At 43.8% G+C, this 24046-nt stretch overlaps 1 protein-coding gene across 1 annotated transcript in view; it reads left to right on the top strand.

Moving 5' to 3' along the window:
* The window catches only part of LOC137518634 (cadherin-9-like), a 232326-nt gene that overhangs the window by 193638 nt on the left and 14642 nt on the right, over positions 1 to 24046 (top strand). Inside the window, exons 10-11 of the mRNA XM_068236736.1 lie at positions 19246 to 19363; positions 19457 to 19708. Coding sequence (XP_068092837.1) covers positions 19246 to 19363; positions 19457 to 19708 — 370 coding nt within the window. The remainder of the gene's footprint in view (positions 1 to 19245; positions 19364 to 19456; positions 19709 to 24046) is intronic.

The raw sequence follows: 24046 nt of genomic DNA, 5'->3' as shown, positions 1-24046 counted from the left end.
CATTACGCTCATCTCTAGTTACACAGTGAGTTTGGTGTGTCAGTGTGAGGCAGTACTCCAATTACACTCCCTGATTGATGTATATACATGCAAGATGTTTTAAAGCACTTTAGGCCTGCCATTTAGCATTCAATGTGATTTCGGCCCTTAAAACTCTGCTTTGCGTCAAATCCAGATTTTTCGCCGGGACTTTTGGCGTCTATCCCACTCTGCCATGCCCCCCTCCAGGTGTTAGACCCCTTGAAACATCTTTCCCATCACTTTTTTGGCCAGCATACATTTTTCTAGTTTTCCAAGTTCGCCTCCCCATTGAAGTCTATTGCGGTTCGCGAAACTTTACGCGAACCAAACTTTCACGGGAGGTTCGCGAACCTAAAATCGGAGGTTCGGGCCATCACTAGTGCTCACCAACACAGACTTAGACAGATTTGTGAACAATAGAGTAATGGGTCTTTTGTGTATATAGAAAATGTTTCAGATCTTTGAGTTCAGCTCATGCAAAATGGGAGCAAAACCAAAAGTGTTGCTTTTATATTTTTGCTTAGTGTAGTTATGCCCAGATTTGTAAAAAAAACAACTGTAGCTAGATTAGCTGCTCCTAGAACTACAATATTCTGAATGGAGAGCTATGAGGTTGTTTTGGGGTGTACATGTAATTAAGGCACTGGAAAATATGGGCACAGGGTAAAGTCAAAACTTACTTTCCCCCCCTCCAGGCTGCCGTGGACTCTGGGGTAAGAGGTAATTCAGCTGCCAGCTATTGATGGCAGGTGAATTTTGCTGTTTTTATTTTAATTTGGGCTCTGTATTTTAACAATTTACTGACTGACCGCCAATACAGGCACAATTCAAATTATGGCCTATGGCGGCACCTGGTGTGCCCAAATTTCCTGCGCCGTTTATGCCTTACTCGGTTTTGGGGATCTTTTGGAAAAATCCTGTAATTAAACTGGCTTTAAAAAGATTACTATTTTTTAATCAGTTTGGAAAATAGTCTTATTTGTTAAAGGGTACTCCAAGGAGTGGCTTGGAATAGGCTGACAGGGGTAATCTTACCTTACTTACCTAACTGTTAACACTCTGTATGGTTATGATTATGGTGTCTCCCATTTCTGTGCAAACCTTTTCTTTGAACATTGAATGTTGGGTGTTGTGGACACCCAAGATTTATATATGCACATGGGGAACAAAAACTAGCCCGTCTGATCCCACTGAAGAGCTACTGTACCATGGATTGCTGAAAAACGTAATGCTAGCTGTGAGAGAAATGTGCCAGAACATAGCTTTCTGTGTACGTGGTTTGTGCAGCAGCAAGCAGAAGGGAGATATGGATGGAAGTTTGGAATGCCGACAGTACTGCTGACCAGCTTCTACACTCATACTATTGAATCTATCCTATGCTCCTCCATTATTGTCTGGTATGCAGGAGCCACTGCAAATGACAGGCACAATTTTCAAAGAGTACTTAACGCTGCAGAGAGGATTATCAGGTCACCCCTGCCATCACTAGATCTCCGCCACACCTCTAGACTGATGTCTAGGGCTAACATCACCCCTCCTACCCTGGCAGTCATTTCTTCAACCTCCTCTGTCTTCTATGTTGTTACTCACTGTCTGTAAACTGCACTATATTAAACTGAGTGTACCACAAATAATTCTGGGTGAAACAACTGTCGTACTTGGGGAATAAAGCTGATTCTGAACACTGTTCTGGCCTTGAATCCTGTGCAAATATCACAGCAGCTGCCCTTAATGCCATTTAATGCTAAGGACAAACTTGATGAAGAGCTCACTGTGCAGGAGCTTAGCCATTGACAATTAAATTGTAGGTAAGGTACAAGGCAGTGATGGCATTACAAATCCGTCTGGTGGGTGGACAAAACATTTAGGTCGGCAAGGCTACACATTGTCACAAATGGGAGCACTCCCTTTTGGTCCACTGCAGTAGCATCTACATGGCTGGATAACCAACCACACCTACAGTTTTTAGGAACTTAAAAGGTTGCATTGCAAGATTGCAAAAAGAAGGCCACTACTACTGTCCAATATATATATATATATATATATATATATATATATATATATATATATATATATATATATATATATATATATATATGTTTATGTTTTGATAAAGACTATTCAGATAAGTCAGAAGGCTATTAGAAAATATTATTCGGATTAATGTAATAAAAAACATTGTGTTTGGTGAATGGCGATAAGCAAACACTGCATTCCTAAGGAAGAATAGTATCACATCTATAAGACATAACTTTGCAGTAAAAAGATTTGAATCTGCTTTGCTTAATTTGGCTAAGACAATAGGAATGATCAGAATTACTAAATCCCAGTTTTGTCTGAAAACTAATTTTTCATATCAATTTGTGCACTTTTGCTCATGAAGTCTGTAGTGCTGACTTTCCAGGTTAATTATAAAGCTTCTAAACATGATGTCATGACCAAATCTGCATTTTATGTCAGAGCCATAAAGGGGGTTATGTCATAAAAAGTTTTAAGAAGAGCTTAGATGTTGCAAAAATTCAATGGCTATGTTTTAAACTTGTATTGTTGTCACGTTGTGGCTTTAGCTCATTAGCATCCCAATGTTTTCATCTACAATATAATTTTTCCCAAGTCAGTCGGTGACTTAAATTGAAAGAGAAAGTGCACATTTTGAGACATTTTTTTAAAATTAACAGGGCCAAGTCCCCTCTCCCAAGCTTGTGCTCCATGTGGATTGATATTTTTCTAAGAATTCAGTTTTTCCTAGCATGGGGTTAAACTCCTTAAAGTGGATCCGAGATGAACGTTTACTCATTGCATAATTGTGTTCCTTTCCTATTGTTTATAGGGCATTCCTCAAGCCAAATACTTTTTTGTTTCTGTTTCAATACTCTAATTCCCTATAAACTAAACAAGCCACGTCCACAGGTTTTCAGAGAGCCAAGGCACTTTCAGACAGTAGCAAGGGCTCATGGGAGCTCAGTCTGGGCAGGAGGAGTGGGGGGTATTACTAGCCAGAGATTTCAGAGAAAGGAGGAGGAGGGAGGATTATTATTTTTTTTTTTTTGCTCAAGATGCAGATAAGCCTGCCTCTGTGTAATGTCTACAAACAACATGGCTGCTGTTGTATCACAGGAAAAAATCTTCATATTCTGTTAAAGCTGTGTGCAGCTAGATTTGCTGTGTAAAATATCTAAGCTTTAGATAAGAAATATAGACAAGTTACTTGTTATAGTTAGTTTTTCATCTCGGATCCACTTTAAGCAAAACCAGGCCACATATTCCACAAGGTTGGGAGAGCTCTGCAAAGGAGGGGCAGTAAATTCTTCCTTTCTTTTGCAGAACACTCTTGGGATTGGTTGGGGATACACTTATTAAAGGGAGCTTCCAGATTTTGCCCTAAGTTTATAAGTTCCTCCTGTACTATCTCCTCCCCCACATCCTCCTGGTAGCAGGAGGTGAGGAAAGGTTAATTGACCATAAACAAGGGTGCTTTGCAAACTGGACAGGAAGCACAGTGGAGACAATTGTGGAGCTATGCTATTGATGGGCCACTCTATCATATTTTCTTTGATTATCTCTGTTTCAGGCAGATCTGTTCCATATGATAGGAATATAGCTGGTGTTCTGTCATTATTAAAGAAAGTAAACATACCAATTAAAAATTACAGACCTATTAATATCCCTAGTGAGTAAGCTAACAGTAACCTAGGGTATCTAATTTCAAATAACCTAATTTCAAATAAACAATGTCAGAAGCTGAGAAATATGGGAAAGAGAAAAGGGGAATAATTGTGCACATGAGTGGAGAGTTAGGACAGAAGACAAAAAGTAGTAGTAAATGGGTTATGCTAAGAGTTGGAAACCATTAGTAGTGGAGTATTGCACTTAGTGCTGGGTCCAGATATTTTTTACTGTATTTATTTATGACCTTGTTGATGCAACAGAATGCAATTATTTATGTATTTATTTGTATAGCGCAGACATATTATGCATGTATTGTATCACGTGGTGCATGTATCATAGTCTAGGGCCAATTTTAGGTGGAAGCCAATTAACTTATCTGTATGTTTTTGGTATGTGGGTGGAAACCGGAGTGCCCGGAGGAAACCCATGCAGACACGGGGAGAACATACAAACTTATTGCAGATGTTGACCTGGCTAGGATTAGAAACCGGGAACCCAGCGCTGCAAGGCGAGAGTGCAAACCACTACGCTGCATACATTTGAAATTGGCGCGGTAGACTTGGGCGCAGGATACAGCCGGTATATGGTTGATCCTGCTGCTGCACAAGTCCGGGCCGTATTAAATACTATTCCCCCTCCAGGCTGCCATGGATAGCGGGGGAATTATATAATTCGGTTTCTAGCGATTGCTGGAGGCTGAATTATTGTGTTTTTTAAGCAACCTCGGCTCCGTTTTCTGATGATGCCGACGTTACTCACTGAGCGCCGCTCAGTTGTGATTCCTATTGTAGCCTATGGTGGCGGTGGCTGCGCCCAAATCTGGCTGCGCCAAAAAGCACTGCTCCGACTACGCCACAGAGCAATATTGCCATCTCCATAAATAATACAAAATTATGTAGAATTATCAACATTTCTGAAGGTAATTATATACTACAGTAGACATCAGACTTGAAGAAGGACTGAAAGGAGGAAGGCAGCAACTGTATTTGATGCCGAGCAGCATCAGCTAAAGCAAATAGAATTCTGAAATTTATATATAGGTAAATAAAAATAAAAAAACTGGGATGTTAACACACTACTATCTTTATATAATGGCCACAACTGGAATATAGAACAGTAAACAGGTATCAATGAATTGTAGGTAATACCACTTATAGGAAAATATTGATGACAAGCAGATATCAGTGACATAGATATAATGACGTTGACAGGCAGATATCAATGGCAGAAAGGTATTACTATTAAAGAGTAGTTTTTGCACCTAAGTAATGTCACAACATTTTAAGAGAAACGTAAACTTATTTTAAGATAAACTGCATAAACCGAGAACTTTCAGCATTAATTAATAATGCTTGTTAATTACTTTTAATAAACTGAGTAGAATGCTTTCAAGGGCATGAAAATGTTTATTTAAATAGAATTTATAGTGATGAGACTAGGTTACCTTATATTAGACGAATGTGTTATTCCATCTAATTAGGTCAAAGTACAGACTTATGCCATTTCAAATTTGCTTAATGCATTAAGAAATAAATACATGCAAATAAAAATATCACTATATCACTATATATTTTCTTTGGCTTTGATCTATCTGGTAGAAAAAAAATCAAATTCAAAAGACTTCTTAAATATTTTAGAAGATGCTTAATATCTCATCTAAGTGGATCACCCAGTTCAAATTGGGTACATAGACTTTATCCAACATTTGTGCCCTCATTGATAGTTCTGCTATTTTTTCCAGGCATGGTAATAGCTATGCCTACAACTAATGAGAATTAAAATAGGTAACTGGAGGTTTTAAAAGTCATGTTTCTCTATATTCAAGCCTCTAATAAGGTAACCCTGCAGAAATTGTATTTATGAACTTTGACCTATTTAGGAGCTGCACACAAGTTTTCTTGCATGAGATAACAGTGCAGCAGTACTGCTGAGAATTCTTGGAATGCCGTGCAATCATGTGACTTTGTGCTATATAGCAACTGATAGCACAAGTCAAGTCCTCTGCTACTGTATCTCACTTGCCTTCCTACACTGTCCTCTTGTGGTGGACACACACTATTACACTGCATCCTACACTGTCTACTTTTGTTTATGTTTTATTGTTTCAGCCCTTGTACTGTGGCTTGAGTCTTATAATTGTAATTACACCACAATTTACCGTGCAACATCATGGCCATTTCTGTATTTTTGCATCACTATTTGAACATGTTCTTGCTCGGATTTTCTTGCACATGATTTCTTGTTTGTTTTTTTCAAGCAATGTTTGTATTTTCAGCAAAATACACAACTGCAGTAAAACAGAAACTTGTGTGAATTGAACTTTGTAATGGAAGAAAAATCCCAAATCATGGATTGTCTATTGACATTATACAGTATATGTAATGGTGTGTGTTTCACAAAGTAGCAAGGAAATATCATGGAATAAAATTAAATTTTCTAAAATAAATCAGCCTGGAGCATTTGCAAGCCAATACTTAAATTGGTGGTTAAAAGGTTAAAGAGAAAGGACACTCTTTTTAAGACTCTGTAATGCCCATTTCGAGCAAACAAGACACCTGGGGCCATATGCCATTAACTTTTTTACTAGGTGATATTTTTTATCACTTGTAAATAAAATGCCCTTTAAACTTCCAGCAAGCAAAACACAACTCAAAATAGTTTTGAGAGTACTTTTCACTTTCTTTTTTAATAATTGTTCAACGCTGAAAAATTATCTTTACAGAGAACCTGAACTGAAAAAAAAGTCAAAATAACCATACACAGGTCATACTTACCTCCTGTGTAGTCTACGCCTCAGTCTCTTTTTCCTCTCTTGCATCCCATATGTCCACTGTGATCAATAGAATTCTCCGTCCTCCATTTTAAAAATGGCAATTACCCTATAACAGCTTCCTGGCCTGCACACTATTAAACTGTAATATCACCCACTTGAGCCATATGGAAACATGGACATTATTATTATTATTATTGTTTAGTATTTATATAGCACCGACATATTATGCAGCGCTGTACAGTGTATATATATATATATATATATATATATATATATATATATATATATATATATATATCTTGTCACAAACTGTCCCTCAAAGGAGCTCACAATCTAATCCCTATCATTGCCATATGTCTATATTATGTAGTGTAACTACTGTAGTCTAGGGCCAATTTTTTAGGGGGAGCCAATTAAGTTATCTGTATGTTTTTGGAATATGGGAGGAAACCAGAGTGCCCGGAGGAAACCCACGCAGACACGGAGAGAACATACAAACTCTTTGCAGATAGTGCCCTGGCTGGGATTTGAACCAGGGACCAGGGAACCAGGGACCCAGCGCTGCAAGGCGAGAGAGCTAACCATTACGCCACCATGCTGCCCATTCAGTTGTTACCTTGCACATTCAGTTGTAACTGACAGCTGCTGATATATAACTGACAGCAGCTGGTATATTTCAGTTCTGACAAAATATTGTCAGAACTGGAAGGGATCACTGTGAGAAGAAAATGGTGAGCTTCTGAGAGGAACTGAGGGTGAGGTTAGCATGTAATATTCATTTGCAGCTATGCCATGTGTTTAGTTTAAATAATTTTACTCGCTTCAGGTTCCCTTTAACCCTCCTGGTGGTCTATTAGAAGCCGCCAGGGGGCAGCGCAGCAGTGTTTTTTAAAAAATGTTTTTGTTAAATCATGTAGGGCTCACTACATGATAGCCGCTGTGCCTACGGCAATCTTAGATCAGGAAATCCCGTTCAAAGAACAGGATTTCCTGGAGGGCTTCCCCCGTCACCGACATCAACGTCGTGACGTCAAAGGGAGTCCCGATCCACCCCTCAGCGCTGCCTGGCACTAATTGGCCAGGCAGCGCAGGGGGTCGGGGGGGGGGGGATGGGGCGGTGCAGCGTGGCGATCGGCGGCAAATTAGCGCGGAGCGGCAGCGATCAGAATGCACATGCAGCTAGCAAAGTGCTAGCTGCGTGTTGCAAAAAAAAACTTATGCAAATCGGCCCAGCAGGGTCTGAGAAATCCTCCTGCGCAGCATAGCCCGAGTACAGTCAGGAAGGTTAATACAAGATGAAAAAAGATCTTCTAGGGTAAAACTCAGGAGAAAAAAAGTTTATTGAACATGGGCCCATATGCAATTCACCCTTTCTCCCCTCAAAATTTGACAGTACCTTTTCACCTATTTGGGGGTACTTTTTCAATTGCAAAATGCTGAAAAGTTTTTTTAAGTGATGATGAAAAATTATCTCCTAAGAAAAAAAAGCAAGATAAAAAGTGAATTGCTTATGGGCCCTGAGCCCTCATTAGATTCACTTTTTACTACTAAGTTTTCTTCTAGGAGAAAAAAAATGTTTCATCCTTTCATTAAAATTACTTTTCACAGGGGGTGTATGTACAGCACCAACGAGGACGGATGGGTTTAGTTTTATAGGATAAGTTGCTGTTCCTCTTTTCCCGATATGCCAAATTAATGAACTTGCCTCTCATTAATGCCTTTTTATTACAACTTGGACTAAATGCATTATTGGGAGAGGACCTGTTGACGATAGAGAGCTCCTTATATTTGAGCAGTGATATAGCCTTGTTCACTCCTTTGTATGTATAAATGTTTTGCAGCAGTATCCATTGCACATACAGGCATCTATGTATGTATCCAATTGTAGTTGACTTGTTTTAACACATGCCTAGTATGGGAATAAAGATCACTCCCACGCCACCGTACTCCGCTGCCTCCAGTTCCAGTACTGGGTCCTGTAACTTCCTCCAGTCGCGGCCAGTCTGACGCAAGTGAGGTGCACTATTTATCTATCTCTCCAGCAGCAGCAGCTACTCTTCTCTTGATTGGCCAAACCAACGGGACCCGATACATATATATATATATATATATATATATATATATATTTATATACAGTGGGTTGCAAAAGTATTCGGCCCCCTTGACGTTTTCCACATTTTGTCATATTACTGCCACAAACATGAATCAATTTTATTGGAATTCTACATGAAAGACCAACACAAAGGGGTGTACACATGAGAAGTGGAATGAAAATCATACATGATTCCAAACATTTTTTACAAATAAATAACTGCAAAGTGGTGTGTGCATACTTATTTGCCCCCCTTTGATCTGAGTGCAGACAGTTGCCTATAGACATTGCCTGATGAGTGCTAATGCCTAAATAGAGTGCACCTGTGTGTAATCTAATGTCAATACAAATACAGCTGCTCTGTGAGGGCCTCAGAGGTTGTCTAAGAGAATATTGGGAGCAACAACATTGTGAAGTCCAAAGAACACACAAGACAGGTCAGGGATCAAGTTATTGAGAAATTTAAAGCAGGCTTAGGCTACAAAAAGATTTCCAAAGCCTTGAACATCCCACGGAGCACTGTTCAAGCGATCATTCAGAAATGGAAGCAGTATGGCACAACTGTAAACCTACCAAGACAAGGCCATCCACCTAAACTCACAGGCCGAACAAGGACAGCGCTGATCAGAAATGCAGTGAAGAGGCCCATGGTGATTCTGGACAAGCTGCAGAGATCTACAGCTCAGGTGGGAGTCTCTGTCCATAGGACAACTATTAGTCATGCACTGTACAAAGCTGGCCTTTATGGAAGAGTGGCAAGAAGAAAGGCATTGTTAACAGAAAGCATAAGAAATTTCATTTTCAGTTTGCCACAAGCCATGTGGGGGACACAGCAACCATGTGGAAGAAGGTGCTCTGGTCAGATGAGACCAAAATGGAACTTTTTGGCCAAAATGCAAAACGCTATGTGTGGCGGAAAACTAACACTGCACATCACTCTGAACACACCATCCCTTCTGTCAAATATGGTGGTGGCAGCATCATGCTCGGGGGTACATCTCTACAGCAGGGACAGGGAAGCTGGTCAGAGTTGATGGGAAGATGGATGGAGCCAAATACAGAGCAAACTTGGAAGAAAACCTCTTGGAGACTGCAAAAGACTTGAGACCAGGGGCGTTTCTAGGGTCCTTGGAGATTGGGGGCACCAGGTGGGGAGGTATAAAATGGGCGTGGCCATGCGGTGAGTGGGCGTGGCCATGGGTGGGGCCAAATGTACATGAACTTAGCAGCGGTGTAAGCTACAGATAACGGGCCTGCCCATCGAAATATTGGATGGAGCCCCCAGTCCTTTATTTAGATAATTTACAATCAGTAAAGGCATAGATCAAAGATGTATACGCACATACAATTTTGATTGGTCAATCACTGACCACCAATTTTACCACCCCCGTGCAGTAAGTGGGCCAACAGATAATGAATTTTATGAACAGAGCTAATATTGGCTAATCAAAATTGTATGTGTGTACCAGGCTTTACAGCTAATACTGTACATACTGAAAGTAGCAGGGATCAGCATACAATACAGCTGGTTTACAATCAGTAAAGGCACAGAGTAACACCTTACACTGTACACACTGGAGGTAGATCAGCACACAGTGCAGGCACTAGAGAACAGCGTATACTGTACATACTGTAGGCAGCAGAATTCAGCACACTGCAGCTAGCGTGCCAAAAATATGAGGATCACGTTGTGCGTCGCGCTTATCGCGCCGCTCCGAAAAAATGGGTGGGCCATGGACCAGAATGTAGGTGTGGTAACGGGTGGAGACAAATTTACATGAACCTAGCAATGGTGGGACATTAGATTAGGACAGTGGTGGCGAACCTTTTGGAGGCCGAGTGCCCACACTGCAACCCAAAAGTAACTTATCTATCGCAAAGTGGCAACAGCAATTTAAACTAAATACTGTACAAACGTTTTAACTCATACATGAACATTATGGAAAATCCAAGTTGAAAATAAACTGTGAAGATAAACAAATTCATCCATCCTACTCCTGAAAAATGTATTCAATTTTTTAGAACCTCCCAGTTTTATTTTCTGTTTTAAAAAGCTAAAAAAGTAGGTTTAATGCTATTGTCTCATATGATAAGGATTCAGCTTTTCCCATAGTCTCGCAGTTAGCAATCATGTGACCCCCAACAAGACAAATTCAGCAATCATGATGCCCCCGACAAGACAAATTCAGCAATCGTGAGGCCCCCGACATGACAAATTCAGCAATCGTGAGGCCCCCGACCAGGGCCGGCCCTAGACTTTTTGCCGCCTGAGGCAAATTTAGGAGAAAATTGCTGCGAGTGGGCGGCGATGCAGGAAGTGACGTCAGTGGAGCGCTTGCTGGAACGCGGAAAAGGTGAGTCCTCCCCGCCCGTTGCCTCTTACGATCTGCAAGCGGCTGCTTCCTAATTACAGCTGGAGGGGAGCGCAGATCGGGGGACCCAGGCGAGGGAGGGGGGGTCCGACCCCCCTCCCCACCACTAGGCCCAATACCCCCGACCTGCCCGCTACCCCTCTGGCTCGGCGGCCGGCCCCCCCGGGCGGGTGCCACCCCTAGAAGTTTGCCGCCTGAGGCAAATGTTTCACCCCGCCTCATGAGCGGGCCGGCCCTGCCCCCGACATGACAAATTCAGCAATCGTGACGCCCCCGACATGACAAATTCAGCAATCGTGACGCCCCCGACATGACAAATTCAGCAATTGTGACGCCCCCGACATGACATATTCAGCAATCGTGACGGCCCCCGACATGACAAATTCAGCAATCATGAGGCCCCCAACAAATCATGAGGCCCCCAACAAGACAAATTCAGCAATCATGAGGCCTCCAACAAATCATGAGGCCCCCAACAAGACAAATTCAGCAATCTTGAGACCCCCAACAAATCATAAGGCCCCCAACAAGACAAATCCAGCAGTCATGAGGCACATAAATGGACAGCATTTCACATAAATAGGCAAAATGCCCCCTTAATATGGTAGCCCCCCAAGTTAGGTAGTGAGTGACAGGGACTCCCAGGTTAGCTAGTGAGTGACAGGCACCTCCAGTTAGGTAGTGAGTGACAGGGACCCCAGTTAGTGAGTGACAGGGACCCCCGATAGTGAGTGACAGGGACCCCCGATAGTGACAGGGACCCTTGATAGATAGTGACAGGGACCCCAGTTAGTAAGTGACAGGAACCCCAGTTAGATAGTGACAGGGACCCCAGTTAGATAGTGACAGGGACCCCAGTTAGATAGTGACAGGGACCCCCGATAGTGAGTGACAGGGACCCCCGATAGTGAGTGACAGGGACCCGAGTTAGTGAGTGACAGGGACCCCTGTTAGCTAGTGAGTGACAGGGACCCCCGATAGTGAGTGACAGGGACCCCCCGATAGATAGTGACAGGGACCCCCGTTAGATAGTGACAGGGACCCCAGTTAGTGAGTGACAGGTACCCCAGTTAGTGAGTGACAGGGACCCCAGTTAGTGAGTGACAGGAACCCCGTTAGCTAGCGAGTGACAGGGACCCCAGTTAGTGAGTGACAGGGACCCCGTTAGCTAGCGAGTAACAGGGACCCCCGATAGTGAGTGACAGGGACCTCCGATAGTGAGTGACAGGGACCCCAGATAGATAGTGACAGGGACCCCAGTTAGTGAGTGACAGGAACCCCAGTTAGTGAGCGACAGGTACCCCCGATAGTGAGTGACAGGGACCCCCGATAGATAGTGAGTGACAGGGACCACTGTTAGATAGTGACAGAGACCCCAGTTAGTGAGTGACAGGGACCCCAGTTAGTGAGTGACAGGGATCCCAGTTAGTGAGTGACAGGGACCCCTGATAGTGAGTGACAGGGACCCCCGATAGATAGTGACAGGGACCCCTGATAGATAGTGACAGGGACCCCAGTTAGTGAGTGACAGAGACCCCAGTTAGTGAGTGACAGGGACCCCCGTTAGCTAGTGAGTGACAGGGACCCCCGATACTGAGTGACAGGGACCCCATTAGCTAGTGAGTGACAGGGACCCCCGATAGTGAGTGACAGGGACCCCCGTTAGCTAGTGAGTGACAGGGACCCCCGATAACTAGTGAGTGACAGGGACCCCCAATAGCTAGTGATTGACAGGGACCCCTGATAGATAGTGACAGGGACCTCAGTTAGTGAGTGACAGAGATCCCAGTTAGTGAGTGACGGGGACCCCCTTTAGCTAGTGAGTGACAGGGACCCCGATAACTAGTGAGTGACAGGGACCCCCGATAACTAGTGAGTGACAGGGACCCCCGATAGCTAGTGAGTGACAGGGACCCCCGTTAGGTAGTGAGTGACAGGTGCGCCCCCCCCTTACCTCGCAGCCAGCAGACCTCGATCAGCGCCGTGGGCGACCCGACCAGATAGAGCGGGCGCCGGACGCACCACGCTGTATATGCGGAAGTGATGTCACTTCCGCATATCAGCGGTGTACGCTAGGTCCTAGCGCCCGCTGCGTCTGGTCGCCCGCTGATCGAGGTCTGAAGCTCTGGCCGCGGGGTCAGCCGGGGGGGGGGGGGGGGGGTAGGCAGCGGCGGCCGAGGAGGCAGCAGCGGCCAGGAGGGGACAGCGGGCAGTGCCGGGCACCCCTGGGGAGGAGATCCGTGGCACCCCAGGACAGATTGGGGCACGTGCCCCCCCCAAAATAGGGCTAGCGACGCCCCTGCTTGAGACTGGGGCGGAGGTTCACCTTCCAGCAGGACAATGATCCTAAACATAAAGCCAGGGCAACAATGTAATGGTTTAAAACAAAATATATCTATGTGTTAGAATGGCCCAGTCAAAGTCTAGATCTAAATCCAATCGAGAATATGTGGCAAGATCTGAAAACTGCTGTTCACAAGCTTTGTCCATTTAATCTGACTGAGCTGGAGCTGTTTTGCAAAGAAGAATGGGCAAGGATTTCAGTCTCTAAATGTGCAAAGCTGGTAGAGACATACCCTAAAAGACTGGCAGCTGTAATTGCAGCAAAAGGTAGTTCTACAAAGTATTGACTCAGGGGGCCGAATAATTACGCACACCCCACTTTGAAGTTATTTATTTGTAAAAGATGTTTGGAATCATGTATGATATTCATTCCACTTCTCACATGTACACCACTTTGTATTGGTCTTTCACGTGGAATTCCAATAAAATTGATGCATGTTTGAGGCAGTAATGTGACAAAATGTGGAAAACTTCAATGGGGCCGAATACTTTTGCAACCCACTGTATATATGTTAGTTGAGCAGTGATTTACTCCTCTCATCCCCTTGCCGTTCTTATTTCACAGACAAACCAGTGATGTATCCAGTATACCACTGCATATTTTGTTTATTTTATACAAAAATAATTTGTATTTATTTTCTTATTATTCCTTAAACCTGGTGGTGGGGTCGTATTTCTTATCCCTTGGTGGGTTGGCTCCTATCAGGTCTCCCTCTAAATCACATTGCCCTCCCACAATCCATCATGAAGACTCATCTACTCCTCTAACCACTCCGTTTCTGAGACTCCACTATGCAAATCCATCCACTAACTCCTGATCCACTTCAGAATCAACTTCAAGATCCTATGTCTGGCCTACACATCTATACACAAGCCCTGCCCAACCTACATCTCTGAACTGGTAAGCAGATGCATACCTGGTTGTCCACTTTGCTCCTCTCCTAACCTACTCCTAACCCCTCATGCATCTTGCACTTTCATGCACAATTACAGGACTTCACTAGGGTGGCATCAATCCAAACTGTGGAACTCTCCTACTGCCCATCAGGCTTGCCCTTTCCTTCACCACCTTCAAACAGGCTGGTTGAACTCGATGGACATATGTCTTTTTTCAACCAAAATAACTATGTAACTATGTAAGGCCCTCAAAACCCACCTTTTCTAGAAGGCCTACCCTTCCTCATTAATGCCCTAACTCTCCTAGCCAATGAGAACTTGAATTAGTTGACTACTACTCCAGTGTATGATCTGGAATTATGTGTCTTACAGCTTATTACCTGTATTGTGTTGTCTGTCACCCCTATTTTCCTTGGCTGTAACCTTGTTTATTGCCCAGTGCTGTGTAATATGTTGGTGCTATATAAATCCAATAAATAATAATAATCTGCTGTCACACTCCAAACTTTTCGACCTTAAAGTGTGCTCTTAAAATATACCTTTTCAGACAAGCATGCAACCTTACCTAGGGCTTTCCTACTTCAGCTTTGGACAAGATGAACTCCTACTGTATTTAGTCTACAAACACAACCCTGCATGAAGACCTTATGTACTGCCTTAACTCTGGTTTATTTCCCATTCCTTTAGATTGTAAGTTTACAAGGGCAGGGTCCTCTCTCTTTCGTGCCTTGTACGATGCTATATGCTTTGTTTATAACTATATATGTGTCCCTATTAGTATTATATTGTCTATCACTTCTGTATATACACCAATGTCTATATTTTATGTATATGAATACCTGTATTTTTTTTGTACTCAAAAGTTTTTATTGAATTTTTTGAACATACATAAAAAGAGCATATGTACCTGAACAATGTACAGGTCATAAAAAAATACATTTATAGCTGATTCTACATTACATGTTCACAATTGCAATCTGATAGAGCAATACCATGAAGATATCTTGAGATTCTACTGAGCAACTTTTGGCCAAGCCAACAAGAATATAGCTTATTAAAGGAACAGCTCTATAATGATACTGTAAGTTATAAATTACTTATCAATAAAATACTGCAACTTGCAGGGTTCTCCAAAACAGCTGGAGAAGAAGAAGAAACATCCTAATAACAACATTCAAAAGAACAACATTAAAAAGAACATATTATAGTTGAATACCTGTATTTTTATGTATCCTTGTTTATTACTCTGTACAGCACCACAGAAGGTATTTGTGCTATATAAATCATTAATCTCTTTATATAATGTCCCTGTGTCTCTGCCTCCTGCTTTGTCCCGGTGTCAGTGCTTTTAAACGAGTGTGCATGTGCCGGCTAATTGTAGGAGCTCTGCGCGTGTCCCTGTGGTTGCTATGGCAACAGGGACGCTGTGCGCAGAGCTGATGCCAATTTACGGCTCTGCCTGACTACTCTGGTGTGGCTCTCGAGTAATAAATGTATACATTTTTAAAGAATAAATCATATTTGCTTCACTCAGCTCTGCGCATGACCCTGTGGTTGCTACAGGGACGCGCACAGAGCTGAGTGAAGAAAAATGTTTTTTTTTAAACACATGTATATATTTATTAAGCAAGAGCCGTGCCAGAGTGGTGAGGCAGAGCTGAAAATTACCATCAGCTCTGCGCACAGCCTCACTGTTGCCATAGCAACCACAGGGACGTGCGCAGAGCTCCTACAATCATCCGCCATATGCGCACATTTTTAAAAGAACAAGATGTGGCTTTCCCACATGCCCTCTCGCATCCTACCTAATAAACCTGTGTGTGTGTGTGTGTGTGTAGTGTGTGTGTGTGTGTGTGTGTCTGTGTGTGTGTGTGTGTGTGTGTGTGTGTGTGTGTGTGTGTGTAGTGTGTAGTGTGTGTGTGTGTGTGTGTGTGTGTGTGTGTGTGTGTGTGTGTGTGTGTGTGTGTGTGTGTGTGCGGCGGGCACATGTGCAGTGAAATGCGGCGGTGACAGACCTAGAGCCCGTTTTTAAATGGGCTGAGGTCAGCTAGTAATAATAATAATATCTATACATTTGAATATCTAATTTTCCTCAGTATGTGTTGCCGTTCAAGTGATTAACGTATACAGGTGAGTTTCAGGTAGTTCTGAAAATCATTTGATATAGCAAAAGAAAATGGATTACTGGTTAAAGAGGAACTCCAGTGAAAATAATGTAATAAAAAAAAGTGCTTCATTTTTACAATAATTATGTATAAATGATTTAGTCAGTGTTTGCTCATTGTAAAATCTTTCCTCTGCCCGATTTACATTCTGACATTTATCACATGGTGACATTGTTACTGTGGGCAGGTTATGTAGCTGTTTCTAGCCGTTCTGGCTGTTACAGACAGCTGTAAACAGCCATTTCCTGTCTGTGAACATTGTTACATTGTGGCAGTTTGCCCAGAGTACCGCGGTACCAGAGTTTCTTGTGGGAGGGGTTTCATCACAAAATCAGTCATACAGCGCCCCCTGATGGTCTGTTTGTGAAATGCAATAGATTTGTCATGTAAAAGGGGGTATCAGCTACTGATTGGGATAAAGTTCAATTCTTGGTCGGAGCTTCTCTTTAAAGCAGTCGTTGTAATGTGTGTGTGTGTGTGTGTGTGTGTGTGTGTGTGTGTGTGTGTGCTGTGTTGTGTGTTATTGCAATAGTTAAAAGCCTCTAGATCAGACATGGGCAAACTTGGCTCTACAGCTGTTAAGGAACTACAAATCCCACACTGCATTTGCCTTTATGAGTCATGCTGTCATACTCCTGCAATGCATTGTGGGACTTGTAGTTCCTCAACAGCTGGAGGGCCAAGTTTTCCCATGCCTGCTCTAGATGGTCCAGATGTTTTTAGATCCTCATAGAGATCACCATTCCAGCACTGGATCCCTATTCATCTTCTGGCCATACTCCCAGCCCTGGATGGGCGCTTCCGGACCAGGCTTGTGTGAGTAAGTTCTGTGCATGTCCAGTAGAATGAAGCCACTTGTGTGTGTATTTTTCCTCCTTACATGAGCACTTCATTCTACTGGAGATGTGCAGATCGTACTCACACATGCACAATATGGATGCACTCGTCCACGGCTGGGAGTCGGGTCAGAAGACATCTATTCAACAAGCTTTTGTGGAATATATATAGAGGGATCCTGAACTGTTATCAGATATGGATATAGAAATATCAAATGAAGTCATAGGCAAGATAGTAATTTCTACCTTATGCTCTCTTGGTAATCTGAGATAGGACACAGGTTAAAGAAAGAAGCTGTTGGGCCCCCTGACATTCATTGGGCTCAAGGCACCTGCCTAGGTGCCTTGTGGATGATCTTGCTCTGACTGTTATGGTGGACTGTAGGTAGATCCAATAATATGTTTTACTAGTCAGTGGCTTCCCACTACTGAGTGGGAGTTAGATGCTATCAACCCCCAATATTATCAGAACGTAGTTGACTATTTAACACAAAACACCTAATCTTCCTCAGCTTACGCACGGAAACGTGACATATCTTCCTCCTCCTGCTCTGATTCTGGCACCCCACTTAACACTCCATCGGCAGTCATCACCAAAGTGCCATCATCCCAGGGCTCAGCGGTGTGGAAATTTTTTTGCGTGTCTGCCTCAGATGAGAGCGATGCCATCTGTACTCTCTGCCAACGAAAAATTGAGCCGTGGAAAGACCAAGACCCACAAAGGGACAACTTCCTTACGAAGGCACATGATGAAAAAGCACAAACTGCAATGGGATGACCACCTGAGGAAAAGCAGCACACAAAAGCAATGCTACATACCGCAGTAGAAGATACCAGGCCACAATTATTTCTCAAAAAAGGCGATACCCACACTGTACCGTGATGTTGAAAGGCAAGTGGAGTCATCTCTGGCACACAGTGTTGGGTCAAGGGTCCATCTGACCACAGATGCCTGGTCTGCAAAGCACAGTCAGGCTTGCCCGAAGACTAAGTCAGTCCCCACACACAGCATCTCTGCCCGCACGCCGTGTGACTGTGTGCCCCAAGACTAAGTCATCCCTACACAACATCTCTGACTGCAGGCCGCTTGACTGCCTTCTCCGCTACCACCAACAGGGTCCAGGACTCCAGATGGATTCCTGAATTTTTAAGGCCGCTAACAAAAAGAATAATCATTTTTCTGGTGCGTGTACATGCCTGCCTAATTTTTCTGGCTGCACTGGGGCTGCAACAACAAAACAAAAGGCATGTACATGTGTCAATTCCCCTTCGTGATCGTTACCTTGCCGCAGTGAAGGGGCTTGCGTATCACAATTAAGCAATGACTGGCTATATGAGTGTGTTGGGGGGCACACCTGACCCAAGATAATAAGGTCGTTGCTTCATTGTGGACAGACCAAATTCGATCAGCTGGACACTCAGTCATTGTTGTTCTCTCATTGAGTTACCTCAGCCCAACCATATGGGCTTGAAAGCCGCCATCGCCTGGACTCTCGCCATGGTGCGCACGGCCATCACTAACAAAAGCTGTTTGCGGTGCGTTACACAGTGAGTTTGATCTGTCAGTGTGAAGCTATACACTAATTACACTACCTGATCGCGCGAATGTGAACTTTTGCGGAAGTTCGCGTTTGAGGTTCGCTAACTGAAAATCGGAGGCTCGAGCCATCTCTAATTATTTGGATATGCTGTAGCTTCAGCTGGGTCCACCATAGTGTAGATCAAGTCTTAATTGTTACAAATCTCACCCAAAAATGTGCAGTTTAATACAATTAATTAAATGGCAATGTAAGTAAAACAGAGTTTAGACCATACAGTGGGAGTAGGTATAATTTGCTATAACAGCTTTTAAGTGCATGAACATACTACAATAGATTCATTTTGCCTTCACCTGACTAGTTTGACCTTCCTTGCATTGTTCATAATGCCAATTAAGTTGTAAAATGCTGCATTCCTACTTTAACGTTAGAATTTTTTAGCTATAAATCACCAGTTCTTTCACAGTACAGTAATACAAATATGAATGTAACATTTGGCTGTGAGTTCATTGTTAAAATGTTTGTTTACATTTTTACAGCTTATTCAAACAGTTAGTGCTGTAGACAAAGATGAACCTCCCTGGGGTCATACATTTTTCTTTGAAATGGTGCCAGAGTATGCCAATGATCCGAACTTTACCGTCCTAGACAATAAAGGTAAACAAAACCTACTTTTCACGCATTTGTCACTAACTATATGCGTTTTTTGTTCAATACATATTGTTATTCTCTGTTTGTTCTGAATTACAGACAATACAGCAAGTATCCTAACAAAGAGAAGCCGATATAATCGGTATAAAATAAGTACTTATACAATACCAATAGTTATTTTTGACAATGATTACCCAGTTCAAAGCAGCACTGAAACACTTACCATACAAGTCTGTTCCTGTGACAAGAAGGGGAATGTGCAGACGTGCAATGTGGAGGCTTTCTTACTTCCAGCTGGACTGAGCACTGGGGCACTGATTGCAATCTTGCTTTGCTTCCTGATACTTCTTAGTAAGTTCTATATTATTTATTTATTTATTTATTTGTTGTATTTATAAAGCACCGATATATTACGCAGTTCTGGACATTAGTTTCGGTTACATACAATACTTAGGGGTGACATACAGCAATATGACAATACAGGAATACAAGAAAATCCAGGTCACACAGCACAGTATGAGTACAAGGTAATGCTTAGTCAGTCACTGGATGGGAGCATGGAGATTAGGCAAGTTAGGTTCACTCAAATGCATAGCAAGGGTGCACAGTAATGGAGATAGGTAGTAATGCCCAAAGGCTTGCAATGTAGAGGAAGAGGTAGGGACATGAAAGGTAGGGGACCAGAGTTCAGCTGCGGGTTTAAAGCACTTGTGGGGGGTGGTAGGCCAGAGTAAAAAAGTAAGTTTTGAGGGCCTTCTTGAAGATGTTGAAGGAGGGGGCTGCCCTAATGGGTGGAGGTAGGGAGTTCCATAGTATTGGAGCAGCTCTTGAGAAATCCTGGAGGTGTGCATTGGACTGGGTGATGCGGAGGGCGATCAGGCGAAGTTCATTCGAGAAGCGGAGTGAGTGACTAGGTGTATACCTCTGAGTAAGATCAGAAATGTAGGTTAAACAGGATTTGTGGACAGATTTGTAGGTCAGACACAGTATCTTGAATCTGATTCTGGACTGGATAGGAAGCCAGTGGAGGGATTCATGGAGGGGAGCTGGCGTGGTGCAGCGATGGGAGGAGTGGATAGTTCTGGCTGCCACATTCATAATGGACTGCAGTGGGGCTATTCGGGTCATAGGGAGACCAGACAGAAGGGCATTGAAGTAGTCAAGGCGGGAAATTAGGAGAGCATGGATGAGGAGTTTGGTGGTGGCAGAGGTCAGAAAAGGGCGTATCTTGCAGATGTTACGAAGGTGGAATTTGCAGGACTTTGTGAGGGTTTTGTATGTGGGGAGTGAAGGAGAGTGTGGAGTCTGGGGTGACACCCAGACAGCGGGCTTGAGAGGCAGGGCAAATGGTAGTGTGGTTAACAGTGACATGCACATCTGGGAGGTTCAGGGATGGCCGGGGTGGGAAGATCATAAATTCTGTTTTGTCTAGATTTAGTTTCAGGAACCTAATGGACATCCAGGAGGAGATGGCTGATATGCAGGAGGAGACCTTGTCCATGTTAGTGGGGGATATGTCAGGGGTGTGGAGGTAGATCTGGGTGTCATCAGCATACAGATGATAGTTAAAACCCATGGAGGAGATAACCTTGCCGATGGAGGATGTGTATAGGGAGAACAGTAGGGGGCCAAGGACCGAGACTTGGGGGACTCCCACCAAGAGGTGGTTGGGGGTGGATGAGGACTCATTGAAGGAAGTTGAGAAGGAGTGGTTGGAGAATTAGGATAAAAGCCAGGTCAGGGCGAGGTTGTGAATGCCCATGGACTGGAGGGACTGGAGGAGTAGGGGATGATCTACTGTGTCAAAAGCTGCTAAAAGGTCAAGGAGGAGGAGAATGGAGTATTTACCTTCAGCTTTAGCTAAGGCAAGGTCATTGACCACTTTGGTGAGAGCTGTTTTGGTTGAGTGGGTAGGCCGAAATCCAGATTGCAGTGGGTCTAGCAGTGAGTTGGCAATTAGGTACTGGGTCAGGCATTTGTAAACCAGACGCTCAAGGAGTTTTGAGGCAAAGGGGAGGAGGGAGATAGGCCGGTACTTGGAGGGTAGTGAGGGGCCAAGGGAGGGTTTCTTGAGCAGGGGTAGTACAGTGGCCTGCTTGAAGTCTGAGGGGAAGATGCCTGTGGAGAGAGGGAGAGGTGAAACAGGGTAGTGAGTACAGGGGCCAAATCTGTAAAGTGAGGCTGGAGTAAATCAGAAGGGATGGGGTCAAGGGGGGAGGTAGTGGAATGGGAAGTCTGCTGTAGGTGGTTGACTTCCTCAGTGGTAGTAGGAGTGAAGGAGGTGAGTGGAGGATAAGGTGAAGGAGGAGTTGGTTGGGAGGAGGTGGGAGGTGAAGATTGAAGATTGGATATTTCCTGACGGATGGAGACATTTTTGTTGGTGAAGTGGGTGGCTAAATCTGTGGCAGAGAGGGAGGAAACAGAGAGTGTGGGGTGTGTGTGTGTGTGTGTGTGTGTGGGGGGGGGGGGGGGGGGTTAAGCAGGGAGTTTAAAGTGGCAAAAAGACGTCGGGGGTTGGAAGCAGGGCTGCCCATCAGGATTCCGGATACCTGGGTAACCCAGATATCCAAACTTTTTTCCGCTATCGGATTCTGATTATGGATTTTTTCAAAAATCCAGCTAGCTATCTGCGGATATTTGGGCGCATAACGCGGATATCCGGATCTGAAATACTGTAACTAAGGAGATGACGTCCTGGAGCCAATCAGAGGGCTCCCATCAGAAGCCCTAGCAACCAATCACAGAGGGGAACCCTGGCCAGCCCCACCTGACCTCATTGAGCCAATCAGAGGGCTCCCAGCCTAAACCCAGGCACCCAATCACAGAAAGGGACACTGGCCAGCCCCCCTGTATAATAAGGAGGGCTGCCATGATGAGACATATCATCTTAGATTGCTGAATGCTCACTGAGAGACATGCTCCAGTGCTGGTGGCCTAGCAAGGGCTGTACATAGTTATAAACCTAAAGCTGTTCAGTGATTAACCCCTTCACTACTATCACTACACTATTGTTAAATCGTTAATTAGCTTGATTGATGTCATAGTGTGACAGTCAGAGTGTGTGCTCCAGTGCTGCTGGGCCTAGTAGCAAGGGCTGTACACAGTGATACGCTGTTCAGAGATTAACTCCTTCACTACTATCACTACACTATTGTTAATTCATTAATTAGCTTGATTGATGTCATTGTATGACAGTCAGAGTGTGTGCTCCAGTGCTAATGGCCTAGCAGTGATACACCGAAAGCTGTTCAGTGATTAACCCCTTCACTATCACTACACTGTTGTTAAATTACTAATTAGCTTGATGTCATTTGTGTGACAGTCAGAGTGTGTGCTGCAGGCAGCTGCTATTTGTCTGTGTGTGTGCTGTGCACAGACCAGGCCAGCTGCTGCCTGCTGGCCAACTATTAGCCTTAGGTATAGGTTAGGTTAGGGATTAGGGGATAGGATTACTGTGTTATTCTGTAGTTAGTACTGTAGTACTGCAGTCATTGCTAGTAGTTGTTAGAGTAGTAGCACTACTGTGTTAGCTTTCTACAGAACTGCTGTGCTGTGAGCAGTGACAGTGTGACAGTTAGTGTGCATTAGTGTCTTCTCCTCTGCTGTCTGACTGTCACTCGGCACTTGGCACGTGTCACGTGGCACTTGGCACATATCACGTGGCACTTGGCATGTGGCACTTCCCACGTTTCACTTGCCACGTGACACTTGGCAAGTGCCACGTTACACGTGGCAAGTACCACGTGACACGTGCCAAGTGCCACGTGATACGTGCCAAGTGCCACGTGCCAAGTGCCAATTGCAACTTCTCACGTCTGGCATGCTCCTGGCACACTTTACACCTGCTGCTGCTGCATTGCCCTGCTCCTGCTGCCTGTGCAGCTCCCACCACCAGGCCAGGGTGCCATAGGCCACTGATGCCACCTATATTTAATACCAAAACACGATTGCTGCATAATTTTTTGGAGGTGTCTTGGCTGAAATCTGTCATGTCCCAGTTGTGCGGTTGGACTTTGGACACAATGTGGGCTGCATGACCACTGTCTGGAACCTAGGCCTAATGTTAATTGACAGCCATTTTTTTTTTGGGGGGGGGGGTTAAGTCCCCACATCATCAATTAGTGTTCCCCTTTACAAAATAATGATGCTACATGCCTCATATACCCTACAAAACGTTTTTAAAGCAATTTATAGGCCACTTACGATTTTTTCTACCCGGATATCCAAATTTGCCCGGATATCCCGGATACTAGGGTCAGATATCCGAGTCGGATTCGGATTGGAAAATTTTGAAATCGGATATCCGACCCAGATCGGATATCTGGGTATCTGGATCCGAATCGGATCTAGATTTTGAAAAGGGGTATCCGAGCAGCACTAGTTGGAAGCTAGTGCTCCGGTGAGCTTGGTAAAGTATTCTTGCTTCGCATCAGCAAGGGCAGTATGGAACTGCAGCAGTATTCTATTGTGCACATTTAAACGAGTTTAAAATATTGCACAAGGCTTTACAGAGTATGTAGAACCCTAAATACCTGCATACTAGGTTGTTTAAGGTTGACTATTAATTTTTCAAAATAATCTTGGGATTTGAGAGGAATCTTGGAGGAAATCCATATAAGGGAGAGCATAGACACTCCAATTAATTATAATAGAACCATTAGCGAGCACGCTGTTTGTCAGGGTGCAACA

This window comes from Hyperolius riggenbachi, chromosome 5 (assembly GCF_040937935.1).
Source record: "Hyperolius riggenbachi isolate aHypRig1 chromosome 5, aHypRig1.pri, whole genome shotgun sequence".
Taxonomy (NCBI): Eukaryota; Metazoa; Chordata; class Amphibia; order Anura; family Hyperoliidae; genus Hyperolius; species Hyperolius riggenbachi.
The sequence above is the reverse complement of the archived record's forward strand: the minus strand, read 5'-3'. Positions and strand labels throughout refer to the sequence as shown.